This window comes from Coffea arabica, chromosome 4e (assembly GCF_036785885.1).
Source record: "Coffea arabica cultivar ET-39 chromosome 4e, Coffea Arabica ET-39 HiFi, whole genome shotgun sequence".
Lineage (NCBI taxonomy): Eukaryota > Viridiplantae > Streptophyta > Magnoliopsida > Gentianales > Rubiaceae > Coffea > Coffea arabica.
In genome coordinates this window covers 9,365,146-9,391,014 of record NC_092317.1, presented here as the reverse complement: position 1 = coordinate 9,391,014, position 25,869 = coordinate 9,365,146, and the positions used below count along the sequence as shown (strand labels likewise).

The 25,869-nt window shown below is 36.3% G+C and overlaps 3 protein-coding genes, 3 non-coding genes and 1 pseudogene across 28 annotated transcripts; 5 read left to right on the top strand and 2 right to left on the bottom strand.

The window, feature by feature from the left end:
• The first annotated feature begins 1,493 nt into the window (after window positions 1–1,493).
• Window positions 1,494–3,698, top strand: LOC113740604 (leucine-rich repeat receptor-like serine/threonine/tyrosine-protein kinase SOBIR1). The gene has a single exon (XM_027268153.2). It carries the CDS (start codon window positions 1,631–1,633, stop codon window positions 3,578–3,580), a length of 1,950 nt encoding a protein of 649 aa, XP_027123954.1. The 5' UTR covers window positions 1,494–1,630; the 3' UTR covers window positions 3,581–3,698.
• A 2,487-nt stretch (window positions 3,699–6,185) lies between these two features.
• Window positions 6,186–17,308, bottom strand: LOC113742147 (uncharacterized). 22 transcript variants are annotated; one of them, XR_011813598.1, is made up of 11 exons: window positions 16,843–17,308; window positions 16,289–16,737; window positions 15,497–15,682; window positions 14,702–14,809; window positions 13,517–13,720; window positions 11,687–13,429; window positions 11,496–11,606; window positions 10,163–10,764; window positions 9,133–10,085; window positions 8,713–8,827; window positions 6,186–7,135 (listed from the first exon to the last, which is right to left on the bottom strand). XR_011813598.1 is itself a non-coding variant. In XM_072047559.1 (8 exons), exons 1-7 carry the CDS (start codon window positions 16,916–16,918, stop codon window positions 10,206–10,208), a joined length of 3,516 nt encoding a protein of 1,171 aa, XP_071903660.1. In that variant the 5' UTR covers window positions 16,919–17,303; the 3' UTR covers window positions 9,127–10,085; window positions 10,163–10,205. The 22 variants fall into 22 exon arrangements, 1 of the variants encoding a protein (XP_071903660.1); XR_011813584.1 differs by having other exon boundaries at window positions 6,186–6,955; window positions 7,038–7,135; window positions 8,681–8,827; window positions 11,496–13,429; window positions 16,843–17,303; XR_011813585.1 differs by having other exon boundaries at window positions 6,186–6,955; window positions 7,038–7,138; window positions 11,496–13,429; window positions 16,843–17,303.
• A 1,027-nt stretch (window positions 17,309–18,335) lies between these two features.
• LOC113740693 (cytosolic sulfotransferase 5-like) lies at window positions 18,336–21,136 on the top strand (annotated as a pseudogene).
• Window positions 21,137–22,906: 1,770 nt separating this feature from the next.
• LOC113741771 (protein MHF2 homolog) lies at window positions 22,907–25,115 on the bottom strand. 2 transcript variants are annotated; one of them, XM_027269394.2, is made up of 6 exons: window positions 24,893–25,115; window positions 24,685–24,733; window positions 24,563–24,603; window positions 24,207–24,246; window positions 23,426–23,479; window positions 22,907–23,344 (listed from the first exon to the last, which is right to left on the bottom strand). In XM_027269394.2, exons 1-6 carry the CDS (start codon window positions 24,911–24,913, stop codon window positions 23,310–23,312), a joined length of 240 nt encoding a protein of 79 aa, XP_027125195.1. In that variant the 5' UTR covers window positions 24,914–25,115; the 3' UTR covers window positions 22,907–23,309. The 2 variants fall into 2 exon arrangements, with proteins under 2 accessions (XP_027125195.1, XP_027125194.1); XM_027269393.2 differs by having other exon boundaries at window positions 22,907–23,340; window positions 24,893–25,088.
• TRNAT-UGU (transfer RNA threonine (anticodon UGU)) lies at window positions 25,022–25,093 on the top strand. The gene has a single exon. It is a non-coding gene; the product is annotated as a tRNA-Thr (tRNA).
• Window positions 25,116–25,355: 240 nt separating the features above from the next.
• Window positions 25,356–25,427, top strand: TRNAT-UGU (transfer RNA threonine (anticodon UGU)). Its single transcript has one exon. It is a non-coding gene; the product is annotated as a tRNA-Thr (tRNA).
• Window positions 25,428–25,681: 254 nt separating this feature from the next.
• TRNAT-UGU (transfer RNA threonine (anticodon UGU)) lies at window positions 25,682–25,753 on the top strand. The gene has a single exon. It is a non-coding gene; the product is annotated as a tRNA-Thr (tRNA).
• Window positions 25,754–25,869: the final 116 nt, after the last annotated feature.

Genomic DNA, 25,869 nt, shown 5'->3' with positions numbered 1-25,869 from the left:
AAAGAGGGAAAACAATACATTTTTAAGACAATGTAAAAAAAAAATTATCCTCTAATGATAGAGCTTCAACAAATGATGTCATGAATAATTCCTGCCTTTGATTCTTGGATAGCAAAGCTTCAAAGACTTGAGACTCCGGTCTTGAAGGGGCAAGCCAATCAACACGAGCCATTCTTGTGCCCCGAACCCAACGTTAATCTTGACATAAGATTTTTCCAAGTCATTAGAGGGAGGTGCAGTTTTCTATTCAATGAGATGTTGCTTTCATGGTGACCGATGAATATAAAGCTAGACGTAGAATTATTCTATAAATTTTAAAGAGTTTATCATTGGATAAGTTTATATATATGTGGAACTTTATAAGCCAGTTAAAATCAATTAATCGAAATTTGTAATTAAACCCATGATTTAACCTGTCCAGCATGACACGCACGGTGTCCCATCGCTTGAAAACTTGATAGGCACAAAAGGGTGTAGAAGTACAAGGTAGTCCATTGGTTAATTTCTCAAATTTTAACCAATGTAAAATGCTATTAGGCTTTCTAATTGTGATTAGACTTGCATCTCTCCGGGCGTTAACAAATAGAATTGTACCGTGTAACAGTGGTGGATTTAAGGTGGGACACGGGGGCATGGGCCTCCACTGCCTCCGTAAATTCCTATAATATTCATAGAATTTTGATATAATTTCAAGTGTGTCTCCAAAGTTTTCTTATAAAGGAAGTGAAAGGATTACATGGTCTTCTAAGTTGATTAATGAACTAATATTCTAAAAGGATATGTGGGTCATAAAATTCCATTTGAAGTGAGTTAAAAAAAGGTTTTTTATTTCAACTCGTTGGTGAATATTTTTTTACTTAAAAAACTAAAAAAAGAGTCGGTAAAAAATTTTGTGTTCGGATTGTCAATTATTTCAATTTATTTACACGCACTGATTTACTTGTATCATAAACACATTTTTCAATCATCTTTTTATCTCATATACATCATATCAAAAAAGTGCTACGGTACTTTTTTACAAAGTTATCTCAAATAATTTACAATCTAAACACACTCTCAATTGAAAATTTTTTCTCGCTCCGCGGCTGCCTGTAACGTAGGCGATTACATACATAGACGTAGACATTACAGTAATGAATACAGGCAGTAATACAACAACGTGCATAAACACAACAAATTTACTACTTTTAATGCAATGCATCCCAACAGTATGGCCATCTGCTGTATTTTACAATTAGTCTACCAATCATGGAGAATCCCAACACTTCTTAGGCTAGCTGACATGATTGGTCGGTAACACGAGGTTGGAAAAGGGAATTAAATAATAAAAAGGAGGCTAAAAGGGGGAATTCAGATGTCAACGCTATGAGAAAAACCATCCTAAATTATTTGAATTGGACCTAAGGTTCCACTATATGGGCCCAAATGACCCAACATTTCCAAAGTCCTTAGTCCAAGTCTACTCCGCCTTCAACTATATTATATTATGATAATCATAAAAATTGCAAACTACCATTCCCATTCCCTCCTAGCCAGCACCAATCCAAGCTCAGATCACCATTTTTGATTTTTCTTCCTCCGCTTAGCCACCTCTCTTTGGCCCTCCTCCTCCCTCCAAGGCTGAGAACCAATGGCCTTCCGCCTCGCCAAATCCCACATCATTTTTCTCACCTTCTTCACTCTAATCCTTCTTGTTCAATCAAAGCTGAGTCTTGACAAATCAGACTATGAAGCAATCTCGATCATTCAAAAAGACTTGGGCATTCATGGTCAACGCCGTGGCCTAGAGTGTCCCTGCAACTCTGCTGGGATATCCTGCGAACGGCGAATCTCAAACAGTTCAGTTGTGCTTAAAGTCACACGAATTGTTTTTAAGTCTGAGCAGTTGAGGGGAGTTTTGTCTCCTGCAATTGGTAGACTTTCTGAGCTCAAAGAGCTGTCACTGCCGAACAACAAACTTCTTGATCAAATCCCACCTCAGATTGTCAACTGTCGAAAGCTTCAAGTTCTAGACTTGCGAAACAATCGACTTTCGGGCAAAGTTCCAACGGAGTTATCGTCCTTGATTCAGCTTCGGGTTCTTGATCTCTCTTCTAATCAGCTTTCAGGAAACTTGAGATTCTTGAAACATTTTCCTAACTTGGAAAAGCTTTCTCTGGCAGATAATTTGTTTGCTGGGAAAATCCCTCCGTCTTTGAGATCTTTTCGGAATCTTCGGTTCTTGAATATTTCCGGAAACAATTTACTGGAAGGTCCTATCCCCGTTCCGAATCAAAATGGAGATGATTCCTTATCAGAGTCCACAGAAGTTAATATTGTCCCAAGACGATATATTTTTGCTGAAAATTCATCAAGGAGTAACAAGACCTCAGCAGTAGCACCCGCAATAGCACCAGGGGTGGGCTCAAATCAAAACTTAACTCAAGCTCCATCACCATCCACAACCGCGGGGGTCCACAAACATCATAAGAAGGCTAAAAAGAAGATTGGAGCTTGGATTGTTGGGTTTTTTGCTGGAACTGTTGCAGGAAGTATATCAGGGTTCGTGGCATCTGTGGTTTTTAAGATGTTGAAGTTCTGGATTCAAGGAGGGGATAAGGACACAAGTCTGGCAATTTTCAGTCCAATCATTAAGAGAGCTGAGGACTTGGCTTTCTTGCAAAACGAAGAAGGAATTGCAAGACTTGAAGTCATTGGTAGAGGAGGATGTGGAGAAGTATACAAAGCTGAGTTACCTGGAAGCAATGGTAAGGTGATTGCCATTAAGAAGATAATTCAACCCCCCAGAGATGCTGCGGAGCTCGCCGAAGAGGAGAGCAAGGCCTTGCATAAGAAAATGCGCCAGATCAAATCAGAAATTCAGACTGTGGGTCAAATCAGGCACAGGAATCTACTTCCTCTTTTAGCCCATATGCCGCGGCCTGACTGCCATTACCTTGTGTATGAATTCATGAAAAATGGTAGCTTACAAGATATGCTGCAAAAAGTTGCAGCTGGGGAGAATGAACTAGATTGGTTGTCCAGGCACAGAATTGCTTTAGGGATTGCAGCCGGGCTTGAATATCTCCATGTGAATCATACTCCACGTATAATTCATAGGGATCTCAAGCCTGCAAACGTTCTTCTTGATGATGACATGGAAGCTCGAATTGCTGATTTCGGGCTGGCAAAAGCAATGCCAGAAGCTTACACGCATGTTACATCTTCAAATGTGGTGGGAACCTTGGGATATATTGCACCAGAGTATCATCAAACACTCAAGTTCACAGACAAGTGTGACATCTACAGCTTTGGTGTCCTGCTGGCTTCTTTGGTGATGGGAAAACTCCCATCAGATGAATTTTTCCAGGAGACAGATGAAATGAATCTAGTGCATTGGATGAGGAATGTCATGACCTCAGAGGATCCAAAGAGGGCAATCGATCCTAAGCTCTTGGGCAATGGATACGAGGAGCAAATGCTTTTAGTCCTCAAGATTGCTTGCTTTTGCACATTGGAAAATCCCAAAGAGAGGCCTAATAGCATAGATATTAGAGCTATGTTATTTCAAATAAAGTATGAGAAACGTCAAGTCATGTAATTATGAATCTATGAGTTGCACTGTCCAAAGTGCAACACATTTTGATATTGATAATAGGATATTGTGTGCAAGTGTATCAAGCTTTTTGTGATGGAAGATTACCAACTTGACTTTTTTACTTTTTCAGTTTAATAATCAACTGGTTAATTTCACTTTACAACCTTCAACGCTACATGGATGAACACTTTAGTCTCTAAAATATGAAATCTATCACACCTTAATCCTTAAATGATGAGTTTATTCCACTTTAGTCACCAAAGTGTAGAATTTATCCCATTTAACTATAAAGTCTATTTCATTTACATCAACGATTTTACTTTAAGTATGACTAATTTTATATTTTGAGGATTAAATTGGCTCATGTCAAGATTTAAGTATGAATAGACCGAAACCAAGGGCTCAATTGAAAGGACACCATACACTACGCTGGGACACAAAAAACCATGCAACTTTGAGACACTTGTTGGACATAATTAGCCTGATCACATTCAAATTTAGAGCAAGTAATCAGCAAATTCTATTGGAGCATTCAGAACAGGAAGTACAGCTCAAATCAATGTTGGTGGTGAAACCAATCGTTCCTCATGTATTATTGACGTGAAAATATAATCCCTCACAATTAATATGAGTGATTTTAGTCTCTAACAAATAAAAAATTGTTCATTTTTGGTCAATTCCTCGCATTTTATGTCAAATTTTATAACTTGAATATCATGATAACTTGTTTAACGTTGAGTAAATTTTTATTTTTTCTAATTTTTTTCCACCCAAACTCTAATTTTGCAAGCCAAAAGCAATACACCCATTTTCTCTCTCTCGTCTTCCCCTTCCTTCTCCCTCTTATGCACACCCTTTTAATTCCACTACCATCCCTCTTATTTGGGGTTCATGAAAATCATGATCGAGGTCAATGGTGGCCTCTTCAGGATGAAGCTGAGTAACTTGCTAATATGTCTGGTGGAGTTTTTGAGCAATTAGGATAGGACAACGAGGAAGGCTGCTGCTATGGTGCTGCTCAAGCTTGCCTTGGCAAAAGAAGGGGCCTTACCCGAGTTTAAAGCTGCATCTGCATCTTTGAAGACCATTGAGGCTGAAAGATTTGACCAAGATTCTGGAACTGGGTTTCAGATTACTTTCTAATTTGACTGCTATAGTAGTACTAGTACCGGTTAGTTGATTTCATGTGGCAAGAAAGGAGTAAGAGGTGGTCAGCAGTGGTGGTGGGTGAGAATGGTGGAAGTGGGTGGTGGTGGAACGAAAAGGGTTATTATAATTTTATCCCCTAAACTATATCACTACTATCAATTTACCCCATAACGTTATCCTTTAATCATTTCATTCTTGTAGGTAATTCAACTCAATATGTTAACAAATTTTAGATAAAAATACATTTTTGTTTTATAACATTACTACATTGTTATTATCACTTTATCATTTTAAATTATAGTTATACAATCGTTTTACTCTCTAACATCTTATCCTATCGTTAATTTAACTAGTATGTTCAAAAATTTTTTAATGTATTTATCTTTTTTATATATATAATTAAAAATAAAAAAGTTGGAATGGTTATTCTTTTTTTTCACTTTGAGAGTCCCAAAAACATAACAATAAAAGGGTTTTCTCAAACTTTTTTTTCCATACTTATCAATACTAGGAAAAGAAAAAGAGATGGGACAGAAAGAGACAGAAAATTAGGTTTTGCAAAGAAAAAAATAAGGAAGAATCTAATATTATTGTATTACTTTAACATCGTCAGAATTAGGATTGAAATTTGTCGGTAATAAGAAAAGTAAAGTAATTTTAAAATAATAAAAATATTGAATTATTTCTTCTTTGTATTTTTTTTTTAAATATTGAGCTCTGTCTTTCTCTCTCTTCCTCTCTCTTTCCCTGTATCTTTCTTTTTTGTTTCAATATTAATAAAATTGCCAAGAAAAAAGAGATTAATATTTTGACTTTTTTTTTCTTGATATAGAAAGGAAAATAGCCATTCTAAATTTTTTTTATTGTTTTTGTTATATAAAGAGGATGGTACTTTTTTTCTGAAATTTTTTAACTTGCTAATTTGGTTTAATAGTGGGATAAATTGTCTAAAATAAACTTTAGAGGGTAAATTGATAATAAGACTATAGTTTATGGGAATAAAGTGATAATAACTTGAACAAAAAATGGGTATATGCATTTTTGGGTTTGCAAAATTAGGGTTCAAGTAGCGAAGAACAAGGGGAAATGGTAGAATTAATGAGAAATTTTGAGTAAATATTAAGTAAATTGTGAAATTTACCCTTCAAATATTGATGCAATGATGTATCCATGCCTTATTTCGAGCAAAATTTGACTAAAAACGTAACCAATGATCAAAAGTGAGTGTGTTCTAATTGTTGTGAACTAAAATCATTCGTTTTAATTCTGTGGACTAAAATTTAATGCCAATTCGTTTTAATTCTGTGGACTAAAATTTAATGCCAATAATATGTGAAAGACTATTGGTGCATTTTTTTTCCCCATAATTCCCTTATGGTTGATATAATTCTCTTATGGTAAATGAAGCGTAGACCCAAGATCAAGAACGTTGACTAGTAACTTCCACGAAGACACAATGTGGAATGCAGCTTTGGTCAGAAATTTCATACCAATGAAAAAGTCAAAAACACATTTTTCGTCTTCTTAATTCCAACTGCTGCCCACCTAAATTTCCTCCAAGCAATAGAGTATGTGAAAGGGAAAGTCCACCAAAGACTGAAGAACAAATTTAAGAGACAAAGTCCTCCAACGAGTGAGACATGTTTCACTTTTTCTTAACTCGGGCGTCTAGGCAGGAATTAAAAGAAACATTGAACTCTTTTTCTTGGAATGGAGATAAGAAGGACAAACTTCTTCTGAAACATTCTCATAATCTGACCTCATGTTTCACGGCCGTACTTTGTGATAATGGAGAATATCGACAGAGGAAATTTCATCACTTTTTCCCAGTAAAAAATCTAAGCAAGGGAAGGAAAAAAAAGTCCTGAAACCTTCTTCTTTTCTCCCTTTTTCTTGGCACATTCAGCCATTACTGACCCCAGCTTTGTCCACAAGCCAGCCATAGTAGAATAAGGAAGAAAGACTACTGCAAAAAAATCTGATAAGCCAAGGTGTGCACGTATCCATCCGACTTTTACCAATAGACTAGCAAATCTAACAAGAATTGGTGTCCTTAAACTGAAAAAACTAGATGGCAACTCCAGCTTTTTCTGGTTTTGTGCGCACTTGCACAAATTTTGTCTGACGTCCTCAGAGGGAGCTCCACACTTGGCACACAAATTGGCCTCTCTCTGCACAAACACTTGAGACAGTCTTGCCTTCTCATATCTCTAGCTATTAGCAATTCATCTACAATATCAGCATTTTAAGCCTTATCTGGAGAACATTGCCTACTGTGATAACTGCAGTGAAAGCATTACCTAACTTCTACCTGTAACAATTAGCCTCCTTTGGGCTTTGTTTCCTGTAGGAGGCAGGAAAAGGCACACTGTACAGTTGTATGGCCAAGCTCCGGACCAACGAGCAAAACTGCTGGTAAGAAATTTTGAACACATAAATACACCTATAGCGGTCTATACATCATATTCTTTTCTTTTGCAATAATGTAAGCAATGAACGAGGTTGGCCATGTCAACTGTACTCGACAGCACATATCAAATGCAAGGAATCATATCAAAGAGAAGGAAAAGAACTCTATTACAACAAAGCACTCAATTCACTATTAAAGAAATGAAAGTCTAGTTCATATTACTGCTAAAAGTTTCCAATACAGAAGCAAAACTAGTAATATCCTCTAAGCAAAAAAGAATACAGGAAGTGAAATTTCTTCCATTATACAAACCTGCATTACCTCTTTCCAGACAAAGAGGAAAAAGAATAAATCACAAGCATAGGAGAAAGCACCATAGAACCTCAAGATGTTGAAATCCTAGTAGAAGCAGAAAATGGTCTGTTCATCATTTTACACTAGAAGTTTTCATCTTGATAAAAAAAAAAAAAAAATTCTCTCTTTTAAGTAAAAATGGACCGTCATGTCATTCGGTGTGCCACAGAGCTTGAAACATTAAAAATTCATTGAAAGTAGGAAAAAAAAAGTAAAAACATAATGGAAATATCATCCAGATGAAGAAATGCAATTCATGTAGTATAACAGTAGCATAAGTTAAACATGTAAGCAAGCTCATGAAATCAATAAATATGAAAAACATATTAATTTAAATATATGGGGGCTGTACGGATTGGACCAGGCCGAGGAACTTTAAGAAGCATGTGTTGCTTCATCAAAATCACAAAAACTGCATGTAAACTAAGCAACTTCGAAGCGTATATCTAATCAAACAATGACCAAAAACAGAGCTTCCCTTTTGTTTTAGTTATCAGCTTGCTTGAGTTAGTTCCCCCTATTGGTTTGTCAAGTTGCACACTTCAATTGACACGATTCAAAGTGTTTTTGTCCAGGTGGAAAACCAAAAGTGGAAAAACGACCAGTGGTTTATGAGTTAGCTCACTAATAATCTATAACTTACCACAGCAACCCAGTACTCTTGGTCAAATCGTTAGGTTCAACTTCGCATACATCTGGGGTGAATACATTGTAATGACAATATCTGAGAGAAGTTGATTTTAGCATACAACTTCACATTCTTTAGCTTTACTTCTCAATCCTATTTTGTATCAGTTGATGAATAATTTGTTAAACAACTGCATAAGTGTTTTAAATCTTCATCATCAAAGAAGTATTTCTTACAAGTAAAAATTCTATCAAAACTAAAAGCAGTCTATCGTCTTCCTCTTCTTCTGTTTTGAATAAAAATTTCTCAGCATCCTTAGAATCTATCTTTTAGCTTTAAACTTTCAGTGGAGGCAACAGCATAATGTTAATGACTCATTGAAACAAATTAATCTCTCAACGCAAAAAAAAGGCTTTGATTCTCCTAAACATCCCTGGAGTTTAAAATTTCCAAGGGCAATATAAAGTTTGAAACATGGGAATTTGGCATTTTTCAACATGAACTCGTAGAAATCTGCAAGGAAAATAAATAAACCCTCAGAAGTTCCCTTAAAGAACAATACCTCAATTCTACTAGTACTCATGATGCCCTCACCTCAGAATCAAGTTATCCTTCTGGTAGGAAGACCACTTCAAGTATCAGAAAAACCAAAGTCACAGCTCCAGATAATATAGATCTTCAGCAACATAACCACGCTTCTATGTGTATTCTGTTGGAAAGGTTGATTAAGTGCCAAAGTTAGAAAAGTGAGAGGTCAACCACTATAACTCAAATCTCACAAAAATACAGGACTCATTAGGATAATAAGTATTTAACTGTCATAAAACCGAAGTCTACAGCAACACATGCAGAAAGAGACAGATTATGCATGTCAGATACACAAATGCAACCAAGAATCATGTGCAAACAGAGACGTGCAAAGGAGTAATAAACTTGCATTCATTCCCAAGATGCATAACTAAATAAGATAGAGATTATCAAGAAATTCCATAAAGATAAGTACTAAAATTTTACCCTTTCTGGAAGTTATAATTAATACCAATTCAACGTCCATTTAATACAATACTCCCACAGGAACATTCCCAATTTCCTTGCTTGCTCTTTATGTTGACTTCCTCACCATAAACCAGAACAAGATAACATGCCCATCAAACAGAGTGATATGCCTCCAGGTCTTACATCCATGAGCTACAAAAGTCAGATGGCAATTCAACTTCCACGAAATGCCCTAAAAAAGGAGGATCCTTCGCTAACTAACTAAACTAACCAGGTCTATGAACCTGCAAAGCAAATTGTGGTCTATTTTCTTGTTCCAGACTGAAGAACTAGTAGCACCTGGACTGGACATGGAAACCATTGATAGAAAAGATTCTCTTCAAGTGAACCAGCATATCCTCTAATAAAGCTTACAAGACTTGCCTGATAGGAAGAAGTTCAGCCACTCAGCTGACACAGAAACAATAGAGTGGACAGGGTTCCCTGGAACTCGCCAATCATAGAAAAGAGTCTCTTAAAGTGCACCAGCGTATTCTCCGATAAAGCTTACAAGACTTTGGCTGATAGGGAGAAGTTCAGCCACTCAGCGAGTCTTGTACTCTTTAAGGATATCAGGTAGGGCTACAGGGCAGCAAGAGCAGAAGCCATAGGAACAATAAATTGTTTAAAATAGTCTTGGACCCAGGATGCATGTGAATTCCGTATCACCAGGTGTAGCAGCACAAGGTTTGAAGAAACAGAAAAAGGAGGTTTGTTGGAAGGTACATGATCCTTCAACTCTGGGTGCAGCCCAGACGACTGCTGTCTACAGGGGATGGTCTGAGTTTTTTTTATGAACTTAACCACAAATTTGCAGCAAAATCCTAGTGGAACTGGTGGTTTCTGTGATGAGACTTCTCCCTCTCTCATATATGCGTAACATCCATCTATTGGAAGTTTGATGATCAAATTGACCTAAAATCCCCAGGCACCTATCACACAGGAACAATAAATGACTTACAAGAAATGAAGCAACAGGGAAGCAGAATATGTTTGAAATAAGACATACCAAAAGAACAGGAATCAATCACAGCTCCTCTTATATGAAATAGTCAAGAAACTTCTGTCTGCATTGTTCTGGAATTAGAAGAATTCTCAATAGCGAAGTTGGGACCAGCATTCATGGGAAGGAGGCTCCCATAAGAACCTTCATCATCTATCCAACAACTATGCCATTTAATTTTATAGTTTCCCGGAGGAAAAGCAGACACATCAAGCAAGCAAGTCGAGAACCCTTGGCCTCTCTCATTAAGACGAAAACACACATACTCCTCTGTCCACCTGCTACCAGCATTAGTTCGATCCTGCATAGCATTAGGCGTAGAAGACCCAGTGGCATACCTCATGAGCTTATGATTCAAAGCTAGAATATCATCAGTGTCCCATTCTTCACTATTCAACCATGATTTCTCTATGTTCTTTCCATGTGGAGATGGAACAGTACAGCTAAGGATGCAATAAAGCTTAGAAAGCTGAAGGTGAAGGGACGGTGGCATGTTTTTCAATTTAAGGCACAAATTCAGAGATAGATGGCTGCCTAATGAGACAGACATCCCATCAAAATTTTCACCATTTTCATTCATGGAAAATAGCTCTGAAAAAACATTATCCCTGAAAATAATCCAGCTTCAAAGATCAGGTTACTGGAAAAAGTGGACAATGAAACAACACAAAGCAATAAGGACAACTGAAAAGGGACCAAAAATATATATGAATTTCAGGATTTGCATCAGCAAAAGCCACAGAAGCAAAGAACTAGGCCCGGCAGTATCTGCTTCTGCTCAAGTGGATTATGGACATGCTCAATTTCCAGTCATTGCTAATAAATTTTTATTCTACACTAAAATCCTTTAATTTGTCTTGATGAAAATGTTTCATACCCAATAAACTACTTTTTCAACAATTTCTGGGAAAGGTCGTTTTTAGAAAAATCTAAGATGGCAAGTGGATCTATCAAAGTATGTGCAAACTTTTGACTACTAGTGGTTGTTAATAATGGTCTCCTACCACGCATTAACAATAAAAGATTGAAAAAGAATTGGATTCTTCTTGTCTTAATCTTTTTTCTCATATCTTTATTTTCTTTGCTGGTTTGATTGGATGAAACCATAAACAATGGAGCTTTCCAAGCAACTAGATAAAGGAAAGTTTAGGCCCTCCTACTGCTTAGAGAAAATTATGTTTGCAAGAAATTATAATTGAAATCTCATCACTACATCCATATTGCGATAACAATGCAGATTAAGAACTCCACAGTCTCTATATTTGACAGCAGTTTTTATATCAAGAAGAAACACATAATGGATGATCTGATGATCCATTTAAATGCTTATTATGCATACCTTACTTGAAAAAAGTAATCCGGACACCTGAAGGGGATCTGCATCCACTTCCAAATGATGCTCAACAACAACTTTAGTCCATGACTAGAAATCTGAGATTTGGTTTCATCACTGCAAAATATGCGTGCCTCATTTTGGAGGCCAACAATCTCTGAAACAGCATATTTAAAAAGTTTAACAATGCTACTTGCCTCGTAATAAAGGCCTGCAGCTTGATTTCCGGACTTGGACAGAAAACAGCTCTTGGACTTTCCATAAACCTTTAATAGCATCCAAAGATGTTTACTGGTTTCAGAGTCTACAAGTGATAGCCTCTCAAATAAATCTTGAATAAGCACACCACGATGATGCCCTTCTGAGCCATCTAGACATTTAGTCACGCTATTTTCTGAAACATGTAAGTATGGGATAGATAAGAACAACCCAGTACTGAAGGCCAACAGCGAACAACCTGCTGACAAGCATAAAAGTATCCTCGTGCTTTTTCTGTCCATGCCAACAAAAGATGTTGCTAATAAATCAAATTCATCTGCCAACTTCTTGAGCTGGGAAGATACCGAGGCAAGAGAATCCACCAAGAATCTGTATCTTTCCAAAGGTATCATACTTGGAACCAAAACAGTCATCTTTTCTGGCCCACAGCTACTGCTATCTTCTAGAAATGAAACTGCACCTAAGAGTGTGCTTAAGTCCACCAGAATCTCCAAAAATTTTGCTCTAAGAGCCAAAAACCACCTTTGAAAAGTGAAGGAAAGCCCAGGAGCAGACATCTTCAGCATTTTCTCTGCAAGGTGAACGCCATCATAAGCTCTGACAAGAATTTCAACATAGTTATACAAATTATTTTTTGGAGTAATTTCTTCTCCAGCTTCAGACAAACTATCTTTCACATTAATAATCCCAAAATACTCAATCTGACTTTCAGAATGTGAGAACAAATTCAAGGTTTTCAACCAGACATAGCTCGAATTAGAAACAGCCATTTTTGTGAGTCGCTCAAATATGAAAGCAGCATTCGACCATAGTCCCTGTAAAGCTGCACGCTTTCCAGCTTTATAAGAAGACCAATTATCTCTTCCTCCAAACATTTTTTTTCCAAATTCAGCAATAAAAGTATTATCGTGAAGAAAAGAACCAGCATAAAATGGAGTATAATTGTCATCAAGGTATACAATGGGGTTAATCTGTCGCCAGATGCACTTACAGGCACTATGAAAGTGCAGCAAAAGCAGGTAAATGGTGTACGTAGATGAACCAATTGGGGTGGACTTGCATACATAATCTATCAAAAGCTTTAAGGAATTCAGGACTTTAGCTGTTTCTGCATGCTCTACTTCAGGGTTTTCCAGACAAGTAACTATTATTCTCGTTACAGAAAACACAAGTTTTAGTATATTTGCTGTCTTGTATTCTTCACCACATTCTGACAGTTCATAGTTTAAAAAGTTGTCTTTCTCTATGCTTACATCCCTACAAAGCGTGCTCACTAGATGCTCCAAAAATATGCCAACTCTATCTAGCACCAAACCGCTGATGTCTGAATGGTTTTCAACCAGATAAAAGATAGATCTAAGCAAGCTTGTCACTTCTCGCTCCAACTCTTCATTGGCCTGATCTCCATCCAGGAGCCCTTTCTTAGTTGTTTTGAGACCATTCACCAGAAAAGTATGTCTAGTCACAATTGAATTCACTAGCTCAGAAATGCGATCCATAATGAACGAAATTGCTTGGTATGCCAGAGTGAAAGCTGTTTCATCATGTTCCAGTTTAGGTCTTCCCAGAAACTTGCACAAAATATTTACTAGAACACGTGCAGCTACAAGTCTCTCTGACATGATTGAAGATTGATTTACATTCTCAATAAACTTCAAGAACGTGGAGAACACCATAAACATCTCTGAGCTAGGTAAGGTTGGTAGGTTATATGAAAGCATCTGAAAAAGTTGTCAGGATGTAAGCAAACCATTACTGTACCTTTCCTGTCAACCCAATCACGAGAAGGGGAAGGGCAGAAGAATTACCTTATGCAAGACTTTCAGAACTTGACGCAGCACAGCTGGTGGAAATTTGGATTGATTCAGCATATCAAAGAAATTCTGAACCATATCTCTAGATGCAGGACAAGGACAAACCCCTCTTGCAAAAAGAAATTGAAGACATGTTAAAGTTGTAACTTCAATCTGAGTTGCTCTGTACTTAGCCAGATAAGAGAAAAGCAGTTCTATCTGCAACACAAGAGCCAGAGATATTCATCACAACTATGAAGCCAGTGGAAGAGCAATAGTTGGCAAAATCAACACACTAGAGGACCTATGATGTCCAATATAGTCATTCCCATTCAAATCAGTGTTTGGCAACGAATTTATAACTTTTAATACTTATTCCCATACTCAGAAATTATCATCTCTCCGGTCTTAAGCTATTCATATCATCAAAGAGATGAGATTTCTATCGTACAAGCAACTCATGTCCTATTTGCAAATTTTGTTCCATCTGCAATTTGTGTAACAAAATAGTACAGATAATACAGTCACCAAGATTTGCGCAAAATAGGTTCTACATGCCAAAAACCAAAACCTGTGGACTTATATGTAGTTTTGACATTTTCAATTTACGAAAATCTGGATAAGCATCATTCTCTTAAGCCTCTGGGTTATCAGCACCAGTCTACAAACTTGATAGACTTGCCCCATTTTTATCATATAAATCTTGTTGTCATCTCTAACTATAAATTAACCCAAGCAACAGTTAGGAATTGTACAGTTATCTATTATAATTTTCACCAATTTACTGATGCGAAAGCATTTTACCCTGCTAGTCTACTACGTTTTGCATTGAACAGCATGCCATGCCCCTTGGATCACAAAAAAATGACCTTGATATATTTGACTAGTATGTTAAACTTAATGTGCACTTAGTATCATCACCATGGAGATAATAATTAACTTGAACAACAAAATCACAACCAGCAATCAAGTAACAATTATTTGCAGCTTTGTTCATATCACATCCATTAGCGTTCCTGGACAAAGCTACTATATACAACACTACCTCAAGAACTGACAATTATACGCCAATGTCTAACTTTTCTTCTTCTTTAACTATTATTTTAGCATAGACAGTGTTGTTTACTAAATTGCAACTTTTCAATACGAGTTACACTAGCACAAACAACTGTTCACATGAAAACAGAGCATAGTAGTGACCTGTTGAGGAATCAGTAGAGTCCAACAAGAAGCAAGTTTTGTAAGTGATACCAGCATAACTGCAGAAAAATTTTCTTCTGATGAGTCCAAGAGCAGCTTTAAACCTGTCTGCAATAACCATGTTACTGGTTGGAACAGTTCCATACATCTAAAAAGAATGACAAGGAAAAGACATATACATCTTAGCATTTATGCAACCCCACAATTACCAAAACAATTTCCTACTAAAAAAGCATTAGGTATCCTCATAAGTAACTAGCAATAGACGACCAGACCTCTCATGCACAAGAATATGAAAATCAAGTCGATAGCAATTCCCATCAGAACAGAATTTTCTTAGAGTTTCTGTTTGTCAAAGCATCTGAAACAAACAACAGAGGAAACTAGCCAACTCAGACTATAACTGATGGTCACTAGCTTCCAAATCTTTGACACACAAGTCACATGTATGTAAGTTGAATACAGAATGATGCCGGGATGGATGCATTTCTTAGCTGACCACATTATGCCAACAATTTAATTCCTTGAAGTCATTGTAGATGGAAAGCAAAGTAAAAAAAATGTGCATTTGTCCACAAAGATATGAGATTTGGCCCTTCACTATTGTTGTAGTATATCAGACTTAAGTCAAGCAACAAAAAGAGAATCAAATCATATCAGTATCAATGAAGGGACAAGAAAAGGAAGCAAACTAAAGATATTCCGCATAAATGCTGGCTGACAGACCAATGACTAAATAGGAAAGGCTGACTCATCTTTGGCACATAGTAAAATAAGGTAGTGAAAATAATTAACCTCATATGCTCTGTTAGCAAGTGATAGTGAGCAGCACATGTTAGCCAATGCTCGCCCTCCTACTAACTTTAAGGCCATTGATGTTTCACATGATGTCAACCTATTAGTAAGCATCTCCATCAGGACACTAGCAAAGTCATTTGCCAATTCACAGAAACGTCCAGCAGCAAACAAAGCAGCCTTCACCTGTGTAGATTAGGGAGTAGGTAATCTCTTTCGAATTGCAAAATAAAAAACAGAAACTACAGCAAAGTCAAAGAACAACAGAACATAGCAGCTGATATTTGATTGAAAAACTTCTTGGAGACTTAGAAGGTGAGTAACAAAAACCACTCTAGCTAAATTCCAACTAAAAATAACAAAATAGTCACTTTTTTACCTAGATTATGTAAAACTTCAATTATTCATCCACGTATATTTCCAAGAAAGCATGTGAGAGCTTGAAAAATGCTTAAAATATCACACTTCAAACCCACTCAGGCAACCAAAATCACTACTTCCTATCAAACAAGTAGGGAAAATGGAGTCATTCAAACATAACCAAAAAACTCCCAAGAAAAAAAGCAATTTAAAACCACCAAAGGTGCAGATTACATCCTTCCAAACATAAAAATGGAGACATTGGAGTCATTCAAACACAATAGCACAAGATAACAGCTAACCATTGAAACATCACATCATGCATAAACAAGACAAGGAAGAAAAAAAAACTACTACACAATGCAGCATTGTAGTAAACTTATCACTTCAATAAACAACTATCAAAATCCAACAGAAGTTATCCGTCATTACCTCAAGAACATCATCAGAAACAACACTCGAAAGTATAACATATCGAACATCAGCACTATCTTTCGCGAAATCAGCCCAACAACCAAACAAATACAACGCTAAAGCTCTTTCTTCGACATCTCCCTCATCAAACACAACCTTAACTCTCCTCAAAATCTCCAAATAATTCTCCAGCTTCTTTTTCGACAAAATTTCATCTTCCACCTTTCTCCCACTCCTTCTCCTCCTACTTTTCAATTCCTCCCTAAATACCTTCACAATGCACGTTTTAATTCGTTTGTCTCCCACTCTAAACGCATCCGCCAGCCGAAGAAGGATAGCATTCGCGAAGAGCTTATCCTCACCGGGAATTAAATGGAAGATTTTGTACTCTGCAACTGAAATTCTTGATTCTCTATTCCACCACTCAAGCCTTGGCCCAATTTCTAATATTGCTTCAATACATTTGCCTGAAATATGATAAGCAAATAATCTTGAAGAAAAATTTGAGAGCTTTGGATAATTAATTCTTAAGTAAAATTAAGATGAAGGAAGAGTTTGGAGTAGATGCTGACCAGGGTTTTTGGAACGGAGGCCTTTCTCAAGATCAATACTCCATTCCATTGCAGAAGCTGCTGGAATTTTCTCCATGTTTGTGTTTTTCTTCTTCTTCTGGGAAATAAAAAGACGGAGATTTTAGACTCGACAATTGAAGAGGAAAGACCCGTCTAAAGGGAATCCATTTTCCACTGAGAATTCATCCAAATAAGAGGAGATGGTTGGGAAAAACCCGTCTAAACCCAGTGGGGGAACTGAAAGTTATTCTGCCTTTTGTGTTTTCTGATAATTTCAGAATCCTCCCTGAGGTTCTCAACAATTGTAGATGGTACCTTTAAAGCTTAAAAGATTACGCCTACCTCCCATGATTGCATGGAAGCAATATCCTAGCAAACAAACTAAGATAACTACCAACCTTCTTCATCTAAACAACATATCCTGAAAACCCTTCCCTATAATCTTATCCGTAGAGTTCATGCCACTAGTCCTCTCCCCGAACTCTTTTACACCCAATAGATAGTCAATCAATTCTCATCCTGTCTTTACTCTTAAACATTCATCCAAAAAAGTGTTAAGTATATTTAGATAGATAGAGGATTATTTGGAGAAATTTTTTACAATAACAGTGTAGTAATTTTTATCCATAGAGTTCATGCCATTAGTCCTCTCCCCAAACTTTTTTACACCCAATAACTATTCAATCAACTCTCATTCTGTCTTTACTCTTGAGCATTCATCCAAAAAAGTATTGAGTATATTTAGATAGATAGAGGATTACTTGGAGAAATTTTTTACAATAACATTGTAATAATTTTTATGATATAATGTACGTGACATGAAAAGATGGTTGAAAGATTAAAACAAGTGTTTGGAAAATACTTTCATGATGTAATCAAATAAATTTTTAAAATAATATGGTATCCAAACTCTCCCATTGTATCTCCTTGACCAATCTTTATGGATCACCTTCACCTAATTACTTCACCTTCTTTCTTAATTCCCTTCTCTTTCATCCCCAATATGGATTACATGTTAGTAGATCAATTACCCACAAAGCCAATTAAGAATATAGTTCAAAAGAGTGTTTTGTTTTCAAATTTGCTTAATGCTAGGGATGAAAGACATGGGAGAGGAAGAGAAGAAAAGAGAGTTCTATAAAAAGAAGAATAGAATAAGTGAAGAAAAAAAGAGCTAATTATTTTGTTATCTTTGATAGAAATTATTGGAATTACATATTTTGCAAATTAAAAGTTGTTATTAGACTATAACAGACAACCACCGAGATAATAACGAGAAAGTGTGCACTTTGAGAGATTAGCTAAATTTGGTGAAAAGGATGCTTAATGGAGGCATGGTGGCAAATTACAAAATAGTGATAGTAGCGATAGACTTAGTTATATATAAAAAAAAATTATCATTTTGAGAAGTTCATGAGAGTAATTCTAAGCATTCATAAGAAATTTTGGCTAACGTTAGTCATTTCTTGAGGTTTTGCTACTCAACGGTAAAAATGGTGGAGGTATGTGTAATATTTCAAACCTCGAATGCACTATCTATATGTATCAGCAACTTCAAGGGAGGTTTCTACAATTATCATTCTTTACTTTTTTTTTTTTTTTGGGAACTGATTTGGCATTGGTTCTTTGTGTTTCAATTTTAACACATTTGGCCCCTAATCTTTTTTATATGTTCCGATTTAGTCCATCAACCTTGATAAATTCGATCCCTCATCTTTGAACAACTAAGTAATAGTTTAGCATCACTTAACACATGAGTGATAGTAAAATCCCTCGTTTAGCTCATACCTCACACAAAACCATATTAATTTTAATTTATAAGCTACAAACGCTTGACAAACTTGTTTTGCTATAATAAGAGAAAAGAAAAGAAGGCTACAATTATAGAAAAAAGAAGTTCACGAACCAAATGTATGGAAGAGTTTTGTAGGATTTTAAGGCAAATCCACTAATATAGTTGTTCCATGAAATCATGACTTTGTTAAGTAGTTTTTTTTTTCTCACAGGACGGCAAGAACTCACGCACACAGTTAAATTAACAATCAGGGAGTTATCAAAGAACGGCTCAAAGGACAATTTAAGGGGGACCCACAAAGCAACCCGATTCAGCCAATTGGTGACAGAACGGGTCACCTGTTAAGTAGTTTCTCTAAAGCATTTAGACGCCTTCCATTGGTTTATACAATCTGAGTATATATACCATATGCACCAATATGAATTTTGTCTCTTCATTTATAATATGTCTATATAATGTCTCTATGTAACTATAATTAGGGGTGACCATCAAACTCAAAGTCACTAATTCAGTTGATTGAATTCGGTAATTTCAATAAATTTCTCTTTTAAAAATCTGACCTAATTCAATTTCATTATTTTATGATCTACTTTTGGTCTTTCCAATTTGTGAGTATTTTTACCTATAAAGTACACTAATTATGCTAAAATTGTAAAAATTATGATGATAACTACGTATGAAGTGTGAATTGATTCTACCAAATGCTATTAGAGTAAATACGTTTTACCTACGCATATTCAAGGGAAGGTTGCATGAAAGTTTCCTTGGCTTAGAGAGGTCTCATAAATTGCTTCTGTAAGAAATTATGAAAGCAATTATAAACACTAGTGACTTTTTTTTTAGCCTTAAAAAATTGTAAAACTTGTCTGCTTGCTTTAATCAAAATAACCACTAAATAATTTCAAAGTAGTCTATGTGAAATGCACCAATATTGACGTCCTCCTAATAACTTGGAATCTATTTTCTGTTTGATTAAAAAGCTGTGCTGATGGGTGGCAAGTGCTCAAGGCCTCCTGTTGCACATTTTCTTTTTTAATGCTCCGTCAGAAACCCTGCAAGTCTTGGTTGATTCAGAACATTGATATTTCTTGTTCAACCTTCCCAACCCCAACCACCATTAATCCTTGGCTTTGGTCTATTCAGGATGACACTAGTTTATTGTTATGGTCAACTCTCCAATATTCAGTTTCTTGCTCAACGCCACCTCCCCCTCACCCCGAATCTTTGGTTCCATTAATTCCAAACCATATCGTATCAGTTTGATGATGTGAATCATGTGGATATAGATGTGAGAGGTAGATATAAGTTTTATTTTTCCAAGAGGAAAAAAGTAAAAGAATTTCTAAATCATCAGTCTGGTGATCTTCTCATTGTAAGGATTCAGGGGTTTCTGGCTCCTGGATGATAGGTATGTTGGAGGGGCTCATTGCATTATAGAGGCAGTTTCAGTCTCAAAGTAGTGATGTCCTGCTAATCTCAATTCCCAAATCAGGCACTGCTTGGCTCAAGGCTCTCATGTTCGCCTTAATCAACCGAAAAAATTATCCTATCAACCAAAGCCATCCTTTACTCACTTCAAATCCTCATCACGGTTTCGTCATATCGGTCGCGGTCTCGGCGAGATGCAAATTTTTGAAATATTTAATATTCTAAAAATTGTAAAAAAAATATGATAAAAAATAATTAAAAATTAGCAAAATTAATAAACATTCGAGCTGACTTAGAATGATTTAGGACGACTCGGCCGAGTTCTCGGCGATTCATTATGTCGGAGTCATCTCATCCCAGTATCGAATCGGGAAGCACGTTCCAGTGACGACTCGGCCGAGTCTTTGAACCATGATCCTCATACGCCGGTACCCTTCATTGAATATTCAACACATGCTGCTGATGATCAGCTGATTGCAGATCAACATTATACACCTTCCTCAAATAGGCTGCTTTCGACACATTCCCCGCTCGTGTTACTACCCAAGTCAGTGCTGAAATCAGGGTGCAAGATTGTTTATTTGTGCAGAAGCATCAAGGACATGTTTGCTTCGTATTGGAAGTTCACCAGCAAGATGCGAGGAGCTGAAGATTCACTTGAGGAGGATACGTTCGACAAATTCTGTAGGGGAGTGAGCGTTCGTGGACCAGTTTGGGATCATATTTTGGATTACTGGAAAGAAACCCCACAAGGTACTATTTGTAAAATATGAAGACGTGAAAGAAGAACCAGCCCTTTATCTGAAGCGCATAGCTGAGTTCATTGGGTGTCCTATCTCTCCCGAGGAAGAGACATCTGGATTGATTGATGAGATTTTGAGGCTTTGTAGCTTTGATAGTTTGCGCAATTTGGAGGTGAACAAGACTGGAAAATGGATGATGATTGAAAATCAACACTTTATCCCGAAAGCTGAGGTTGGAGACTGGAAAAATCATCTCACAAATGAAATGGCACTACAGCTTGATCAGATCACTTCAACCAAGTTTGAAGGATCTGGATTAATTCTTTAGATTAATTTGTTGCCTAATTAATTAATAATTAGTGCACAACAAATCCAACATTTATAAATAAGTAAATATAAGGAAGAACAAAACCAAAACAAACACTTGACTTCTTTTTGTGGGTCTCCATGTATCTGGATTAATTGTAGCCCCTTGCTCGATTGTAGAATATTCAAATATATCAGTTCTAAGATTTTATAAATTACTAGTGCTTTTCTCACACTCAATGTGTCTGTAATAGAAAAATGCGTAAGATTTATGATAAATAAATTTCATATGAATTTTTCATTGCTAAAGTAAATTCTAATCTCTTAAATTTCTTTTACATAATGATTGTTATATTAGTAATTATAATGCTTAGGATTAGTCATGTTGCCATAAAATGTCTTTAAGTAGTTAAAATAAAAATAGTTTCTATAAAGGTAAAAATGGAAATTCAAATAGTGACAAATAATGTTTACATCAAACCGCCCTAGATAATTATATTTTTTTGTGCAAAACTCAAATGTCCAGTGACTGTATTAGCCCCAACTAATCTAGAATCGAGCATTATCAAACTCCTTTCGGAGGTAGCAACAACTGTTGAATTCATTTCTTACCAAGTGTTTGTGTATTTGTATCTGTCAATAGTTATTGGGCAAGAATCAAAACTTGGATCGTTGGACTTGCACAAATTTAAGAGGCAACTGCAACACATTGCTACAAAAGTCAGACAATTTTTTGTTTAGGGAAAATTCCTTAAATTTTGGCATCTAGTAGGGAGCAGGATGCAACTTTTATCATGGGAGATGCATCCTTGAACGTATTTGGTAGGCTATGCAGCCAAAATTCATCATCTGAATTTGCAGTTGGGGTTGGCAGTGGACAAAAGTCAGAAGGACAAGCGAATACCATAGACCATATTGCTCTTGGATCTCAATTTACCATGCACCATATTGTTCTATTGCTTGGACCTCGATTTCGACTTCGATCACCTATAAAACAGCATTTAAATTCCTTATTTACCTTGAGAACGAGATAGCACTAATCTTATTCTGAAGTCTGCCTTTGTCAAATTTTTCCCAAACAATAGATTTAAATGTGTCTGTTTCATTAGAGATGCAGAATTGTGCTTTCAACACTAGTATGTACTCAAATGCTTGTAGATATTTCTTTTCCTTTTGTAATCAAAGTAATGATAATAACCATCCACCAGAATTCCTTATTATAAAGTGGGATTCTGGGCACTCCATGGGCTGCGCGGGGCTAAAACACTAGTACAAGTTTAGGACAGTAGGACAGTAGACACTTTCAAACACATTCTTTCCCCCCAAGTTCCATGTTTTCAGGTATCTATTCTAGTTCAAAGTGCTGATTGAATTATTACCCAAAAAATAAGTGCTGATTGAACTTGGGCAGCTAGAGCATTGTACTTTAATGGTAATCAACCTCCAAGTGACCAGATGAAGAAAATTCCATTACTCCAGGCTCTCAGCTCTCAAACTGCTGATTTACTCTAATCTTCCATCCCTACACATGACACATAACCATTTAAGGGGGAAAACCTGCTAAGTAGGGGAAACCAAGGGGTGAACCCAAGCTCTAACCGGGAGAGAGCCAAAATGACAGTGTAAAAAATGCACCATAGCCTGTCATTTGGGAATTTATCAACATCATGTCCTGCATGATCTAGCTGCCCAACCAAGCTTATCACTTTGCACTAAAAGGGACATGTCTCATCAACTAGCCAGAGGGAGTACAAGCAAATACTACAGCAGAGAGCGATAGCAAACTTTCACAAGACAGAAAATGGTTAGGACAAAGTCCCTGTATATCTAAAACCAAACTTATACATTAGCAGTTCTCATGATATACGCATAGCAAAGAACATCTCTTCCTTTGAAACACCCCCCACCCTCCCAAAAAAAATAGATTTCTTCCTTAATCTGCAGTGTCAAATAACTCACGGGACTGCCAAATGCACCCAATCAGTTCTAAGATTACCAATCCCCAATAGAAGACCTAGCAATTGCAAGACCACTAACAAAAGAGAATGTGCAACTTCTTTTAGATGATTTAAACAAATGCTTACTTCAATAACGATTACAAATCCCTAGACCATAAAATCTGCTAAAAGTCCAGCAACAACTGTGGAAGTATCCTCTCCAAATGAGTTGCTTCTATTGTACTCGCACCCTCTGCTTCAGCAATCATAGCAGCTCGTTGAACAGCCTCTACCTCAGATGGAAAAAAGGGTTATCAAGACAATGCAACATCTCGTAGAACACTTTTTGCATCAAATAGACTACAAGACCATACCTGTGACAAAGAGTCTGAGGAGCTCAGAGCTAAGCTTCAGGGCCTTTGCATTAGCTGCAAACATGAGCATATAGGAGAAAATGATTATCACTCGTTATAATTAACCAAAATGTAACTCATTAGCTCATCCAAAAAGCTTTCAAATGACAAGGAACCTTAATCATGCAGTTTTATATTAGCATTCTTTAAACCACTTCTACAAATTAAATCCTCCATGTTGTAAATAGAATGTATACCTTTGCAGAAGATCCAACCCTGATTTTTGTCATAGTGCCTAAATTTCCAGAACCTTATAATTATTTCACTTTTTTAACATGTATTTTTGCACAGAAACATAACACAAAGGTAAAAACACACTCCAACAGCTTTTGTTCCTTTAATTTCGACTAAAACTTCATTATTTCATACCTCTCCCTATTCTTTCTATCCCCTCGCATCCACCATATCCAAATCTACACAGGCATCCAAAATTGGCTCAGCAGGCCAAAAATTCCCAAATTGCTCCTGTTACATTTCTGCATTGCTTCACATGTGATCCTTCTATCATCCTAGTCCATGTAAATGCCACAATGCACTCGATAAGTGAAGGCATCCTAAACTCCTACATCAAACTTCAAGAATCTAGTTCACTCAAAAGGTTCTTTCAGATATCCAACAATATGCAGTATAAAGCTATGTACACTAGATTATCTGCGCAATTTGCATATAAAACTCATACATTTAAGCAAAAAAGTTCAGCAATAGAAGAACTTCAACTTCAGAGATCATACAGAGAATTTACCCAAAGTAGGCCGACTTTTCTTAGGTGTGCCAACTCCAACCTGCAATTACATCACAGTTCCAACAATAGAAATTATAGACTAACTCAAATTCACGAAAATTCTAGAATTTAATCCCAATTGAAGCGAAAATTTTAAAAATAAAAATAAACAACGTTGTAACTAACTCGAATTCGAGAAAATTCCAAAATTTAATCACAATTGAAGCGAAATTTTGACAAACATTAAAAAAAAAAAAAAAAACTGGTAAATAGGTTGGATGCGTATTATGACCAAATTGGCACTAAAAACACTAAACAAAAAAGGTGAAAAATGAAAATTTTAATGTAAAAAAGAAAAAAGTATGAATTCGGAAAACCTCGGTATCCGGAGCTTCAGTAACTTCATTTCTCTCGCGCTCTGCATGAATGGGAACAAATAAATAAGCAAATAAAGTTGTTAACCACACAACCAAACAACAAAAAAAGAAAAGAAAAGAACCTGCGGCTCTTCTCCTCCAAATGCGCTTGAATATTTCACCGATTAAATCCTAAATTTCGTTGACACTAATCAATTCAATTGTTCATACATATAGATATATGGACATTGTCCCCCAAAAAAAAAAAAAAAGAGCATGGAATTTAGGGAAAGCAAAACAAAAGAAAAAATAGGTACAAAAATGGAGGGAAACTGGGAAAGGGATTCTTACGCTATCAAAAGAGGTCTCCATCGATTGATTCAGGTCTCGTCAATAAAAAAAGGGGGGTTAATGAGAGAAAAAAAGCTAATTTATTGTATTTTTGTGATTTAAGAATGAGCGAATCTCAGAAGCCAGGAGGCCCCTATAGCTCAGTGGTAGAGCGTCAGTCTTGTAAACTGAAGGTCTGTAGTTCGATCCTGCATGGGGGCAACTCTGTTACCAGCTAAATATGTAGGAAATTTTTTTTAAATATGAATGGAAGAATTATGTTTTTCTTTCTCTCTTTTTTTTGGATGGAAAATTGTTGGCAGTTATTATCTTATTAGAGGTTTTATTAGTCTAGAAATAAGGATGTTGTGTGTATTTGTGTGTGTTTATTTTAGGGGATGATGATACCATTTTTGTGTGTGTTTAATTTGTGTGTATTTGTATTTTTGTGATTTAAGAATGAGCGAATCTTAGAAGCCAGGAGGCCTCTATAGCTCAGTGGTAGAACGTCAGTCTTGTAAACTGAAGGTCTGTAGTTCGATCCTACATGGGGGCAACTCTGTTACCAGCAAAACATGTAGGAAATGTTTTTTTAAATTTGAATGGAAGAATTATGTTTTTCTTTCTCTCTTTTTTTTGAATGGAAAATTGTTGGCAGTTATTATCTTATTAGAGGTTTTATTAGTCTAAAAATAAGGATGTTGTGTGTGTTTATTTTAGGGGGATGATGATACCATTTTTGTGTGTGTTTAATTTGTGTGTATTTGTATTTTTGTGATTTAAGAACCAGCGAATCTTAGAAGCCAGGAGGCCCCTATAGCTCAGTGGTAGAACGTCAATCTTGTAAACTGAAGGTCTGTAGTTCGATCCTGCATGGGGGCAACTCTGTTACCAGCAAAACATGTAGGAAATTTTTTTTTAAATATGAATGGAAGAATTATGTTTTTCTTTCTCTCTTTTTTTTGGATGGAAAATTGTTGGCAGTTATTATCTTATTA

Coding starts and splice junctions, on each gene's coding strand:
- LOC113740604 (XM_027268153.2), top strand. CDS start 1,631: ATGGCCTTCCGCCTCGCCAAATCCCACATCATTTTTCTCACCTTCTTC.
- LOC113742147 (XM_072047559.1), bottom strand. CDS start 16,918: ATGGAGAAAATTCCAGCAGCTTCTGCAATGGAATGGAGTATTGATCTT. Junction 13,721..14,701: donor CTCTACTGATTCCTCAACAG/GTCACTACTATG, acceptor CTTGTGTTGCAG/ATAGAACTGCTTTTCTCTTA. Junction 10,765..11,495: donor GATTACTTTTTTCAAGTAAG/GTATGCATAATA, acceptor GATTATTTTCAG/GGATAATGTTTTTTCAGAGC.
- LOC113741771 (XM_027269393.2), bottom strand. CDS start 24,913: ATGGAGACCTCTTTTGATAGC. Junction 24,247..24,562: donor CTGAAGCTCCGGATACCGAG/GTTTTCCGAATT, acceptor ATGTAATTGCAG/GTTGGAGTTGGCACACCTAA. Junction 23,341..23,425: donor CCTCAGACTCTTTGTCACAG/GTATGGTCTTGT, acceptor CATCTGAGGTAG/AGGCTGTTCAACGAGCTGCT.